General features: G+C 37.4%; 1 protein-coding gene and 7 pseudogenes across 1 annotated transcript; 3 read left to right on the top strand and 5 right to left on the bottom strand.

Annotated features, from left to right (window-relative positions):
• Positions 1-909: 909 nt before the first annotated feature.
• LOC111795231 (auxin-responsive protein SAUR24 pseudogene) lies at positions 910-1,526 on the bottom strand (annotated as a pseudogene).
• Positions 1,527-3,741: 2,215 nt separating this feature from the next.
• Positions 3,742-4,616, top strand: LOC147792737 (auxin-responsive protein SAUR21 pseudogene; annotated as a pseudogene).
• Positions 4,617-5,248: 632 nt separating this feature from the next.
• On the bottom strand, positions 5,249-6,095 carry LOC111795228 (auxin-responsive protein SAUR21-like). The gene has a single exon (XM_023677525.2). It carries the CDS (start codon positions 6,078-6,080, stop codon positions 5,787-5,789), a length of 294 nt encoding a protein of 97 aa, XP_023533293.2. The 5' UTR covers positions 6,081-6,095; the 3' UTR covers positions 5,249-5,786.
• LOC111795223 (auxin-responsive protein SAUR21 pseudogene) lies at positions 6,070-8,036 on the top strand (annotated as a pseudogene).
• A 111-nt stretch (positions 8,037-8,147) lies between these two features.
• On the bottom strand, positions 8,148-8,717 carry LOC111795227 (auxin-responsive protein SAUR24 pseudogene; annotated as a pseudogene).
• An 886-nt stretch (positions 8,718-9,603) lies between these two features.
• LOC111795230 (auxin-responsive protein SAUR21 pseudogene) lies at positions 9,604-10,641 on the bottom strand (annotated as a pseudogene).
• Positions 10,642-10,703: 62 nt separating this feature from the next.
• LOC111795136 (auxin-responsive protein SAUR21 pseudogene) lies at positions 10,704-11,445 on the top strand (annotated as a pseudogene).
• Positions 11,446-11,552: 107 nt separating this feature from the next.
• Positions 11,553-14,007, bottom strand: LOC111795229 (auxin-responsive protein SAUR23 pseudogene; annotated as a pseudogene).
• Between the last annotated feature and the right edge of the window lie 131 nt (positions 14,008-14,138).

Genomic DNA, 14,138 nt, shown 5'->3' with positions numbered 1-14,138 from the left:
CATCTCCATCTTTATGCTACTTCACTTGAATACAGCTGAGCACAAAACATTTTCTTGAATAATTGAATTCCATGAACGTGCAAAATGTTTTACTTGGTCTCTAACGATGATAATAAGAGAAGAAAAAGGATAAGTAGGTTTGAATAAGTTTAATCTTTTTTAATCCCTCTTATGTGAAAATCATATTTTTCTTAGTTGAAACTGAAGGCCCCTACCATAGGCATGTATTTGATAATCATAATTTTACTGTTTCAATAGAACACTAAATTAGGACTATAAAATCATTTCTGCCTATTTAGTCAGATGTCAGTAGCAAGAAAATACTAGGCTGACATGACATAGAATTTATCAGTGTTATTTGTTAACATTCTGGAAGGAATTGTTCTTGGATTTCCTGCATCATTTTAATATAAGTTCATAAACGAGTCAAGAAAACAGGGGGAAAAATGCCAAAACATGGTGAATTTTCTTTCGACTCTTCATCTTGAATAAACTTCCAATCTAGAAGTGAAATAAAGAAAGACATCCTTTTTGCAAGGAATTGTTTGACGACCTTGAGGATGATGGAATACAAACTCTTCCTCAGCGTGTTTGAGCAGTGGTTGGAATGAAGGATGATTTAAGTATGATGTTGGAAACACAAACCGTTTGCCTTCCGTCTCTCCCACATACACTCCCACGTTACCTTTTGGAACATATAACTGATTTCACAGAAATCTGAGTGAACTTGTAGAATGTCTGATGCAGTTCATTTTTGTTTAGTTCTGTTTAATGTTTGAAGTTTGAATATGTTATTCAGTTTTTTTTTTCTTTTTTTGGTATATTATAATTTTAGTAACAAGTTTTCTCTCCCCAAAAGCTCAGATTAGCAATCACAGATCACCAGAAGAAATGATATATAGAAGTCTATGCTGAATTGGTCTATTTTCATTAATCCTGTGGTATAAGTAACTTTACAATGCAACTCATTTACAGGTAGGAAGGTTTCCCACTCTACAACAATCTAGTATGTGTCGAAAAGTAAAATGAGTCAGAAAAAAAATTGTCAAAAACGGCAGATGATTGTCCTTTCTTCTGCATCCTTCAAGATACTTGCAATCTGGAGGTGAGATCAATGAAGGCATCCTCCTTGCAAGGAATTGTTAGACCCCCCTGTGGATGATGGAAGCCAAACTCTTCCTCTGCATGGCTGAGTAGATTTTGGAATGATGGATGGTTTAAGTAAGAAATTGGAACCAAGAACCGCTTTCTTTGGAACTCTCCTACGTAAACAGCCACATGGCCTTTTGGCACATCCAACTGACTTTTGGTAAAACCTGACTGCTTCTTTAGGATCTGCTTGGCATGAGGAACCAAGAATAGCAATCGAATCCCCATTTGCTTGAGATGAAAGACTCTGAAAAAAGTCTAAAGCTTTGATCTGATTAGTGTAGAACACTAGGAATGAGTTGAAGTTGGTGTTTGAAGGCTCATTTGATGTTCAAATTTATAGAGTTCTGGAAGAAAGAGTTATGCTGTGAGCGATGGTATTCAAATGGCAAAGTGGGGTATTGAAGTCTGTTGGTTAGGTATTTGAGTAGGCCATTTCACATGGTTTTGTTCAACTTAGAAAAGACACACCAATTTCCTTCTCTCTCTCTTCACATTCTCCGCAGTTACACCACAAATTTCCATTTTCATTGGCCAAGTTGTTCGATTATGAAAAGTCGAATCATTGTTGAAGCTTTTACACTGAATTAAATGATTACAGACAGAGTGTATTATGTTGAAAATGGAAGAACAGAACCTCCATGTTAATGGCTTTCCATGAAAGAGTGACCAGCTACGTCGTTGGACTCAATATCTAGGTCAAAGGAGACTCTGCAGGCCTTATATGTACCAAATTGTGGACCATATCAAAGAATGGTTCTCATTAAGGAGAACAAAAGGCCCAAGTCAAAGTACATAGCTTAGTCGAAACATGCTAACTCTTAGAGGCATAAATCATCCACAAAGTTCTACCATCATTAGGAACTGCCAAGTCAAACAGAAGAAGAGTTCTAATAAGATCACCTGACGGTGTGGCATCACTGTAGTATGCAACCAAGACATCTTTTGTGGCCTCACTCTTAGCATACTTGAGCGAATTCTTGGTAGCTATATATAAGCAAAAACCACAACATCGAGACCAGATAGTAGCAGGGTGAAGAGATGTCTCATTATTATGGTGTGCAAGTATAAGTGGTCATGCTATAGACATCCAGAAAAAAACGGGCTATTTGAAAGAAGACTCAATAGGCAATGAAAGATGAGGAATATCACAATGAGTCTGAAAGAACTTGTAATCATTTGCCACAGCTGTCTTTCCTTTTGTCATTTGATCGGTTCAAATCCAGCTTAGATTTGAATCTTTTCTCTATACTGATCACTAGGAGCACAAAATGATCATTTGGAGCTTAGTATTTCCTACCATTTAAGACATAGAGCGCTCAGTAAACCTTTCTCCATACTGATCGTTAGGAGCACAAAATGACATCCATCCAACTTAGATTTTTTCACAATTCAAAAATGTCTACCTATCTCTCATACGGTGCTTCAGCTTTCTTCCTCAACTCTGAATACTAGATTCTGCACAAATTGATAGAATCTAGGGGACAAACATATGTAGCTTCTCAACCTTTAAGCAAGTCCAGCAGTCTGTTAATAACTCTTCCTCTGGACCCAAAGTAATTGTGCTAGCCTTGGAGAGCAGGCCACCAACTTTATCAATCTTAAGCTGTGGCAAGACCATGCAACCTCTTTCAAGTCTGTTGATCCATGTACGAAAAACTGAGATTTCTGTTATGCAAATATCTCAACCATTCTATGTCTTGGATGAATTCCTATATAGCCAACCAAAAACTAAAAGAGCAGCTGGTTTAAAAATGAAGCTTGAATCAAGAATTACCTCTCTTGTTTTCCCCAACAATAGCTCGTGGCCACATCCATAGACTTCGATGCATTGAACTTATCGACAAGTGGAAGTCAAATTTGAATCAACATAAACTGGAGAAGGTCCTCTGATCTTTTGGTATCCCATGAGGGGAGAAAACATAAGATACAAGAATTTCTCAAAACACTAGAAACAGAACAGAAAATATGAAGTTTGTGAATACATTTTTGTAGGCTATTTCTATAATATCAGCACAGGATGCTACGAACAAAACATACCAGGAAAATAAAGTGAGTGGAGAAAGGGACATGAATAGACCAATTGAGACAAAGATCATTCATGAGCTAGGAAATGAATTTGACTCCTTGTAATGGATAAGTAAGACCTATGGAAATGCATTATGCACATCTCTTAATACACACAAGCAAACATGTATTAGACAATTCTAAATGGTAAACCTTTAAGATCATAGCAAGTTTAAGACAAGCATTATTTTTGTGTCTGAAAGAAAAATTTACAAATGGATTGGCATCTCATTTATTGTTCTGTATAATCTATTATCAGAGATGCAGCCAATGACTGATGGTGTAAGCTTGCAACATGGGCCCACTGTAAGTTGATCTACCACGACATGGAATTTGGTTTCGAAGTTTTCTAGACCTGTTATTTTGGACTATAACTGCACCTCATTGGAACAAATGGGACTGCTCACTAGTTTGTTAGGGCACATGATGAAGTGCGTCTATTCAAACCAAATAAGCAACCCATGTGAGCATTTATGAAGTAGGCCCTCCTAGAGACCAACTTGATACTGTTTTCTTCTCACCACTTCCCCGTTCTGAATCCATAAATACGGTTCAAATAAACTTCAATCTCCAACTCAAATTTCAAGAACATCTTCATTCAAGTACTACACTTTCCATCGAGCGGAAAATTTTTCGAAACTAAACATGGGAATCAGACTACCTTCACTTTTCCTCAATGCCAAGCAAGCTGTCAAAATGCATACCGCTTCTTCCAAAAACCGGTGTGGCGTTCCCAAAGGCCATATTGCAGTTTATGTGGGAGATATTGAAAGAAAGAGATTTGTAGTTCCAATAGCATACTTAAGCCATCCTTCTTTTTCTGCTTTGCTCAACCGTGCAGAAGAAGAATTTGGATTTAAACATCCAACTGGAGGTCTTACAATTCCCTGCAGAGAAGATGTCTTCATCAATCTGACATCCAAGCTACAATCTTCCTGAAAGAGAGAAGAATAACAATCCTCCACACAGTTTTGCCAGATTCCCTTCAATTTTTTCCCATAGTTAAATGTAGAACATCAATGTAGAGTTAGCTTCTAAATGTAAATGATGAGTAGCGGAAAAGAGATGCAAAATTGAAATAGATAATCACATTTTCTTTCAAGAACACTGTGCCCCTTCATGAATTTTTTTCACGTAAATTCGTTGGGTTTTTCATCTCCATGTTCTCGCTACTTTACTTGAATACAGCTGAGCACAAAGGTTTTTCTTGAATAAATGAATACCATGAAATGCATAGTGTTACTCTAACGATGCTCATAAGAGAAGAAAAAGATGAGTAGAGAACACCAAAAAGAAGCCTTGAATTGAGCTAATTCAAAATGGTTGATCCAAGAACAGCTCTCATCTTCAAACATCCTCTTATTTCGTTTTACATTTTCTAACTTGCCTAATCAGAATTTTTGCCTCTTTCTTGAGAACCAGATGGAAATAGAAATCTTATTTTTATGATAAATTCTCTGTGCTTGAGTTTTGTCAAATCTCTTGTTGCATGATAAAATAAGAAAATACAAAGAACTTATATCTCATAATTCATGTTATAATATAATTTTATAGCCGTGCCAACACAATTTTATACATGTTATAATGTTCTAGGAAAATTGAGGCTTTCTGATCCATGCTTGATCTTACAATCACCTACTCGAAATGGGCTACCAAGAGCAACTGTCGGCATATCTTTATCATCTGGCTGGGCACTAGGATGTGAAGCTTTAAACAAAGATTCTTCCTTGTTAGACTGCTCTGGCTTGATACTTGACATTCTAACTAAAAATGAACAAAAGAATGTCAGGAATTTCTATCGGTACATAATCTTTCAACAGCTATGTAGCCTAGAAGTGAGATCAATGAAGGCATTTTCTCTGCAGGGATTGCGAAACCCCCCATAGGATGATTGTATCTAAACTCTTCCTCAGTCCTCTTAAGTAAAGTCATGAATGTAGAATAGTTTAAGTATGGTTTCAGAACTGAAACCGCTTCATTTCGATTTCTCCGTCATAGACTGCAACGTGACCCTTCGGAACATCAGATTGGTTTGTTGTAGAAATAGCTTGCTTTTTGAGAAACTTGCTTGGCATTGAGGAGTATCAAAGGCAACTGGATTCCCATGTCTAATAGTAATAACAGGAGGTGGCACATAGGATGGATAAAAACTTTTGTTCATTAGATCAAACCAAGATTAATATTTACCGTAGAAAATTTTAAATTGGCACATAAGGATTCAGTTTGCTTTGGATCTGTTTGAACTTAGAAGTTTGAATCTTCAAGATGCTGCTTAGTGTCTTTAGTGATGTGCTATGCTCTAGCAACAATTTTTCATTGTTCCATGGATTGCAGGTTACCATCACAAATAAAGCAACAAAGAGAGAGCTATATAGAAATTGATGTTAAATTTGTGTATTTTTTTCTTATTCATTTCTGTTGCTAAATGCACCATTACAATGCCACTCATTTGCAGGCAAGAAGGGCATGTCATTCTACAACATTCTAGTATGAATCAAAAAAACAAATGTATCAGAAACAAACAGAAATGTTTGTCAAAAAATTTAAGCTTGTGCTCTGCTGTTGATCCTTCAAGAAACTTGCAATCTAGAAGTGAGATCAACAAAGACATCTTCTCTGCAAGGAATTGTTAGGCCTCCTTGTGGATGATGGAAGCCAAACTCCTCCTCGGCATGACCGAGCAGTTTCTGGAATGATGGATGGTTTAGGTAAGATATCGGAATCACGAACCGCTTCCTTTGGATCTCTCCCACATAAACGGCCACATGGCCTTTTGGAACGTCCAACTGGTTTTTGGTGAAACTTGACTGCATCTTTAGAATTTGCTTAGCATGAGGAACCAAAGATAGCAACCGAATCCCCATTTTCTCGAACGAAAGGCAGTCAGTCTAATGTTCTGATCTGATTGGTATAGAGCTAACTAGAAGAGGAAGTAGAACTTGAAATGAGTTGAGGGTGGTGTTTGAAGGCTCATTTCGATGTTTATATTTATATAAGAAAATCCTATGCTGATGACTCCGACCATTCCAGTGGCTAAGTGGGGTACTGATGTCCGGTAGTTGGATATATTTTTCAATACCCCTTCACATGGCTTTGCCTCATCTCATAAAAAGGCACCCAATTTTCTTCTCCAACTGCACATTCTCTGAAATTCATACCACTAATTTCAGGCTCATTGGTCAATTGTTTCCATTCATCACAAGTCAAGTCATCGTCCAACTGTTTCCATTAGTTCACAAACCAATCAAGCAACAATAGAACCTCAGAACTTTGTACTTTCCCTTTTGGACTATAACTGCACCTCATTGGAACAAATGGGGCTGCTCAATAGTTTGTTAGGGAACATGATGAACTGCGTCTATTCAAATCAAATAAGCAACCCATGTGAGCATTTATGAAGTAGGCCCTCTTTGAGACTGTTTTCCTCTCACCACTTCCCCGTTCTGAATCCATAAATACGGTTCAAATAAACTTCAATCTCCAACTCAAATTTCAAGGACATCTTCATTCAAGTACTACACTTTCCAACTTCTAGATTTGCATCGAGCGGAAAATGGGAATCAGACTACCTTCACTTCTCCTCAATGCCAAGCAAGCTGTCAAAATGCATACTGCTTCTTCCAGAAACCGGTGTGGCGTTCCCAAAGGCCATATTGCAATTTATGTGGGAGATATGGAGAGAAAGAGATTTGTAGTTCCAATAGCATACCTAAACCATCCTTCTTTTTCTGCTTTGCTCAACCGTGCAGAAGAAGAATTTGGATTTAAACATCCAACTGGAGGTCTTACAATTCCTTGCAGAGAAGATGTCTTCATCAATCTCACATCCAGGCTGCAATCTTGCTGAAAGAGAGAAGAAAAACAATCCTCCACACAATTTTGTCAGATTCCCTTCGATTTTTTCCCATAGTTTAGTGTAGAACATCAATGTAGAGTTAACTTCTATATGTAAATGATGAGTAGCGGAAAAGAGATACAAAATTGAAATAGACAGTCACATTGTCTTGCAAGAACACTGTGCCTCTTCATGAATTTTATTCACCTGAATTCGTTGGGTTTTTTCATCTCCATTTTTATGCTACTTCACTTGAATACAGCTGAGCACAAAACATTTTCTTGAATAAATGAATACCATGAACGTGGAAAATGTTTTACTTGGTCTCTAACGATGATAATAAGATAAGAAAAAGGATAAATAGGTTTGAATAAGTTTAATCTTTTTCAATCCTTCTTATGTGAAAATCATATTTTTCTTAGTTGAAACTGAAGGCCGCCCCTACCATAGGCATGTATTTGATAGTCGTAATTCTACTGTTTCAAGTACTAACAGCTGTTTCAATGCAACACTAAATCGTGACTATTCTATCATTTCTGCCTATTTAGTCAGATTTTTGTATCTAGAAAATACTTGGCTGACAGGACATAGAATATATCAGTGTTATTCGTTAACATTCTGGAAGGAATTGTTCTTGGATTTCCTGCAACATTTTAATCTAAGTTCATAAACGACTCAAGAAAACAGGGGGAAAAAAAGTCAAAACTTGGTGAATTTTCTTTCCCCTCATCTTTAAGAAACTTCCAATCTAGAAGTGAAATCAAGAAAGACATCCTTTTTGCAAGGATTTGTTTGACAACCTGAGGATGATGGAATACAAACTCTTCCTCAGCGTGTTTAAGCAGTGGTTGGAATGAAGGATGATTCAAGAATGATATTGGAAACACAGTCCGTTTTCCCTCCGTCTCTCCCACATTACCCTTTGAAACATATAACAGATTTCTGGGGAAATCTGTATGAACTTGTAGAATGTTTGATGCAGATCAATGTGTTATTCAGTTTCTTTTTTGGTATATAATAATTTAGTAACAAGTTTTCTCTCTCCCCAAAACCTCAGATTAGCAATCACAAATCACCAGAAAATAAGATACAGAAGTTGATGTTGAATTGGTCTATTTTCATTAATCCTGTGGTATAAGTAACTTTACAATGCAACTCATTTACAGATTGGAAAGTTTCCCACTCTGCAACACTCTAGCATGTGTCGAAAAGTAAAATGAGTCGAAAAAAATTGTCAAAAATGGCATATGATTGTCCTTTCTTCTGCATCCTTCAAGATACTTGCAATCTAGAGGTGAGATCAACGAAGGCATCCTCCTTGCAAGGAATTGTTAGACCCCCTTGTGGATGATGGAAGCCAAACTCTTCCTCTGCATGGCTGAGTAGTTTTTGGAATGATGGATGGTTTAAGTAAGAAATTGGAACCAAGAACCGCTTTCTTTGGATCTCTCCTACATAAACTGCCACATGGCCTTTTGGCACATCCAGCTGACTTTTGGTAAAACCTGACTGCATCTTTAGGATCTGCTTGGCATGAGGAACCAAGGATAGCAATCGAATACCCATTTGCTTGAGATGAAAGACTGAGAAAAGTCTAAAGCTTTGATCTGATTAGTGTAGAGCACTAGGAATAGTTGAATTTGGTGTTTGGAGGATCATTTGATGTTCAACTTTATAGAGTTTTGGAAAAAAGAGTTGTGCTTTGAGCGATGGTATTCAAATGGCAAAGTGGGGTATTGAAGTCTGATGGTTAGGTATTTGAGTGGGTCACTTCACATGGTTTTGTTCAACTTAGAAAAGACACACCAATTTTCTTCTCTCTCTCTTCACATTCTCCGCAGTTACACCACAAATTTCCATTTTCATTAGCTGAGCTGTTCGATTATGAAAAGTCAAATCATTGTCCGAGCTTTTACACTGAATTAAATGCTTATAGACAGAGTGCATTATGTTGAAAATGGAAGAACAGAACCTCCATGTGATTGGCTTTCCATGAAAGAGTGACCAGCTACGTCAATGTCTAGGTCAAAGGAGACTCTGCAGGCCTTATATGTACCAAATTGTGGACCATATCAAAGAATGGTTCTCATTAAGGAGAACTAAAAGACCAAGTCAAAGTACATAGCTTAGTCAAAAAATGCTAACTCTTAGAGGCATAAATCATCCACAAAGTTCTACCATCATTTTCAGCCCCAAGCACGTTGACTTGTTTATTGTGAGCATAAAGCATGCACATCAAATTGGTTTGTTGTAGAAATAGCTTGCTTTTTGAGAACCTGCTTGGCGTTGAGGAGTATCAAAGGCAACCGGATTCCCATGTCTAATAGTTAACAGGAGGTGGCACATAGGATGGATAAGGACTTTTGTTCATTAGATTAAACCAAGAGTAATACTTACCGTAGAAAATTTTAAACTGGCACATAAGGATTCAGTCTGCTTTGGATCTGTTTGAACTTAGAAGTTTTAATCTTGAAGATGCTGCTTAGTTTCTTTAGTGATGTGCTATGCTCTAGCAAAAATTTTCATTGTTCCATGGATTGCAGGTTACCATCACAAATAAAGCAACAAAGAAAAGGCTTTATAGAAATTGATGTTAAATTTGTGTATTCTTTAAATTCATTTCTTATGGTAACTGCACCATCACAATGCCACTCATTTGCAGGCAAGAAGGGCATGTCATTCTACACCATTCTAGTATGAATCAAAAAAACAAATGAGTAAGAAACAAACAGAAATGTTTGTCAAAAAATTGAAGCTTGTGCTTTGCTGTTGATCCTTCAAGAAACTTGCAATCTATAAGTGAGATCAACAAAGGCATCTTCTCTGCAAGGAATTGTTAGGCCTCCTTGTGGATGATGGAAGCCAAACTCCTCCTCGGCATGACCGAGCAGTTTCTGGAACGATGGATGGTTTAGGTAAGATATCGGAACCACGAACCGTTTCATTTGGATCTCTCCCACATTAACCGCCACATGGCCTTTTGGAACGTACAACTGGTTTTTGGTGAAACTTGACTGCATCTTTAGAATTTGCTTGGCATGAGGAACCAAAGATAGCAACCGAGTCCCCATTTTCTCGAACGAATGGCAGTCTGTCTAATGTTCTGATCTGATTGGTATAGAGCTAACTAGAAGAGGAAGTAGAAGTTGAAATGAGTTGAGGGTGGTGTTTGAAGGCTCATTTTGATGTTTATATTTATAATATTTCAGAAGGAAATGCTATGCTGATGACTCCGACCATTCCAGTGGCTAAGTGGGGTACTGATGTCTGGTAGTTGGATATATATTTGACAATACCCCTTCACATGGCTTTGCCTCATGTCATAAAAAGGCACCCAATTTTCTTCTCTCACTGCACATTCTCTGAAATTCATACCACTAATTTCAGGCTCATTGGTCAATTGTTTCCATTCATCACAAGTCAAGTCATAGTCCAACTGTTTCCATTAGTTCACAAACAAATTGAGCAACAATTAATCCTCAGAACATTGTACTTTCCCTTTTGGACTATAACTGCACCTCATTGGAGCAAATGGGACTGCTCAATGGTTTGTTAGGGCACATGATGAAGTGCGTCTATCCAAACCAAATAAGCAACCCATGTGAGCATTTATGAAGTAGTTGAGACTGTTTTCCTCTCACCACTTCCCCGTTCTGAATCCATAAATACGGTTCAAATAAACTTCAATCTCCAACTCAAATTGCAAGCACATCTTCATTCAAGAACTACACTTTCCAACTTCTAGATCTGCATCGAGCGGAAAACCCTTCTAGACATGGGAATCAGACTACCTTCACTTCTTCTCAATGCCAAGCAAGCTGTCAAAATGCATACCACTTCTTCCAGAAACCAGTGTGGTGTTCCCAAAGGCCATATTGCAGTTTACGTGGGAGATATTGAAAGAAAGAGATTTGTAGTTCCAATAGCATACTTAAACCATCCTTCTTTTTCTGCTTTGCTCAACCGTGCAGAAGAAGAATTTGGATTCAAACATCCAACTGGAGGTCTTACAATTCCTTGCAGAGAAGATGTCTTCATCAATCTCACATCCAAGCTACAATCTTCCTGAAAGAGAAGAGTAACAATCCTCCACACAGTTTTGCCTGATTCCCTTAGATTTTTTCCCATAGTTAAATGTAGAACATCAATGTAGAGTTAGCTTCTACATGTAAATGTTGAGTAGCAGAAAAGAGATTCAAAATTGAAATAGACAATCACATTTTCTTACAAGAACACTGTGCCCCTTCTTGAATTTTATTCTCCTGAATGGTTTTTCATCTTCATGTTCTTGCTACTTCACTTGAATTCAGCTGAGCACAAAGGTTTTTCTTGAATAAATGAATGACCATGAAAATGCAAAGTGTATTAGCTGTGTTCCCTAACGATGCTCATTTGAGCAGAAAAAGGATAAACAGGTTTGGATAAATTTAATCTTTTCCAGTCCCCCTTATGTGAACCATATTTTCTTAATTGAAACTGAAGGCGCCAGGCATGTATTTGATAGTCATAATTTTACTGTTTCAATTACTAACAACTGTTTCAATGCAACACTAAATCGTGACTAATCTATCATTTCTGCCTATTTAGTCATATATCAGTAGCAAGAAGATACTTGGCTTACATGACATAGAATTTATCAGAGTCGTTCGTTAACATTTTGGAAGGATTTGTTCTTGGATTTCCTGTAACATTTTAATCTTAGTTCATAAACGAGTCAAAAAAACAGGGGGAAAAAGTGTCAAAACTTGGTGAATTTTCTTTTGCCTCTTCATCTTTAAGAAACTTCCAATCTAGAAATGAAATCAAGAAAGACATCTTTTTTGCCAGGAATTGTTTGACAACCTGAGGATGACGGAATACAAACTCTTCCTCGGCATACTTAAGGAGCTGTTGGAATGAAGGATGATTCAAGTATGATATCGGAACCACAAATCGTTTCCTATGCTACATGACCTTTTGAAACATACTGGTTTTTGGTGAAATCTGATAGCATTTTAGAATTTGCTTGACAAAAAGAATCTGGAATGGAAAGATTCCCATTACTTAAGTGCTGTTTCAATTGGTGTAGAACAAATTTAAAGAGAAAGTAGTAAATGACAGTGTTGAAGTGTAGTTTGTTGTTTACTTGATATCCTTATTTATAGTTCAAGAAAATAGTTTTGCTGGTGTTTGGTGCTTTTCCAATGGGCACTTTAAGACTGGCGGTTAGGTATCTAAGAAGTCTATTAGGGATCTTCCCATCTTATAAAAGATTTTTCACCTCTCTCTTGGTTGTATGCAATGCCAGCCCAGTTGTTTGGTTCAAGTCATTATCCATTCCAGCGACCAAGCTTGGTTAGCTGAACTGGATGCTCGAATAACGAACGTGTTCGATAAAAGAAAAAAACAAGATATCAAGGAGATCACTTTCACAGTAAGAGAGAAATGGTTACATCATTGGCATAGTGCCCTTGTTGAATAAGAACAAGAGAGACATCAAATGCATCTTATTGTAATCAAAGGATACAGAATCTAATCATGTTTATATTTGTTAAATGTAGTAGTTTCATCCACTTCAAACAACTTCTATAGCTGGAACTAGCTGTCCATTGGTGAGGTAAAGATGTCGGATAGAATTATGATGTTCCCACTACCCTATTTTTAGTTCCTTGTGTCAAATCCTGATTGTTGCAGGAAATTCAGACGAAAGTTCTATATACTTTTTAAACTGGATATTTACAAATCTCTCCTTTCGTGGCGGAAGTGGATCTTTTGCTTCTTTCACATCAATGACCGAAGCTTGCAATCACATGATGTGAGCTTTCTTCAGTTCAGCGTCATTGTCTTGCTTATAGATGAGAGAAACCATTGTCTTGAGAGTGAAAAACAAGCGATAGAAAGTCTCGTCCCTCGCGTGTTCGCGCGAACGACTATCAAATGGTGATCTCATTAGATCATTAGTGAAAGCTCATTAGATCATTAGCGAAAGAATGACCAACGACGATCCTATCCTAAAGGAGGAGGAGTAGGAGAAGTCAGTCTTCTTTGAAGATCGAGTAAGAAATTGGACAACACACAAGGAAGTTAGATATCTCAAAATCCATGAGTGGGACAAACTTCATCTATGATAAAATTTAACATCTGCTTTGCTATAATTTCTATATTCGGACTTTTGATGAACAGATGAGACTGCTCTACCACAACACTGTATAGTTACTGAATAACATATTCACTAAAGAGTTGCTACACAGATAGATTTAGGATTGTCTATATTAGAGTAGTTCGAAATTAGCACAGGACTCCAATTTTGTTCAGATCAGTTTAACGTTTGAAGTTCCGAAAGCACAGATTAGCAATCACAGATCACCAGAAAAAATGATATACAGAAGTTGATGTTGAATTGGTCTATTTTCATTAATCCTGTGGTATAAGTAACTTTACAATGCAACTCATTTACAGGTAGGAAAGTTTCCCACTCTGCAACACTCTAGCATGTGTCGAAAAGTAAAATGAGTCGAAAAAAATTGTCAAAAATGGCATATGATTGTCCTTTCTTCTGCATCCTTCAAGATACGTGCAATCTAGAGGTGAGATCAACGAAGGCATCCTCCTTGCAAGGAATTGTTAGACCCCCTGTGGATGATGAAAGCCAAACTCTTCCTCTGCATGGCTGAGTATTTTTTGGAATGATGGATGGTTTAAGTAAGAAATTGGAACCACGAACGGCTTTCTTTGGATCTCTCCCACATAAACAGCCACATGACCTTTTGGCACATCCAGCTGACTTTTGGTAAAACCTGACTGCATCTTTAGGATCTGCTTGGCATGAGGAACCAAGGATAGCAATCGAATACCCATTTGCTTTGATCTGATTAGTGTAGAACACTAGGAATGAGTTGAAGTTGGTGTTTGAAGGCTCATTTGATGTTCAAATTTATAGAGTTTTGGAAGAAAGAGTTATGCTGTGAGCGATGGTATTCAAATGGCAAAGTGGGGTATTGAAGTCTGATGGTTAGGTATTTGAGTAGGCCATTTCACATGGTTTTGTTCAACTTAGAAAAGACACACCAATTTCCTTCTCTCTCTCTCTTCACATTCTCCGCAGTTA

This window comes from Cucurbita pepo, chromosome 5, assembly GCF_057944985.1.
Source record: "Cucurbita pepo subsp. pepo isolate OVF chromosome 5, ASM5794498v1, whole genome shotgun sequence".
In the NCBI taxonomy this organism is placed as follows: Eukaryota; Viridiplantae; Streptophyta; class Magnoliopsida; order Cucurbitales; family Cucurbitaceae; genus Cucurbita; species Cucurbita pepo.
This window is presented reverse-complemented; position numbering and strand designations above follow the sequence as displayed.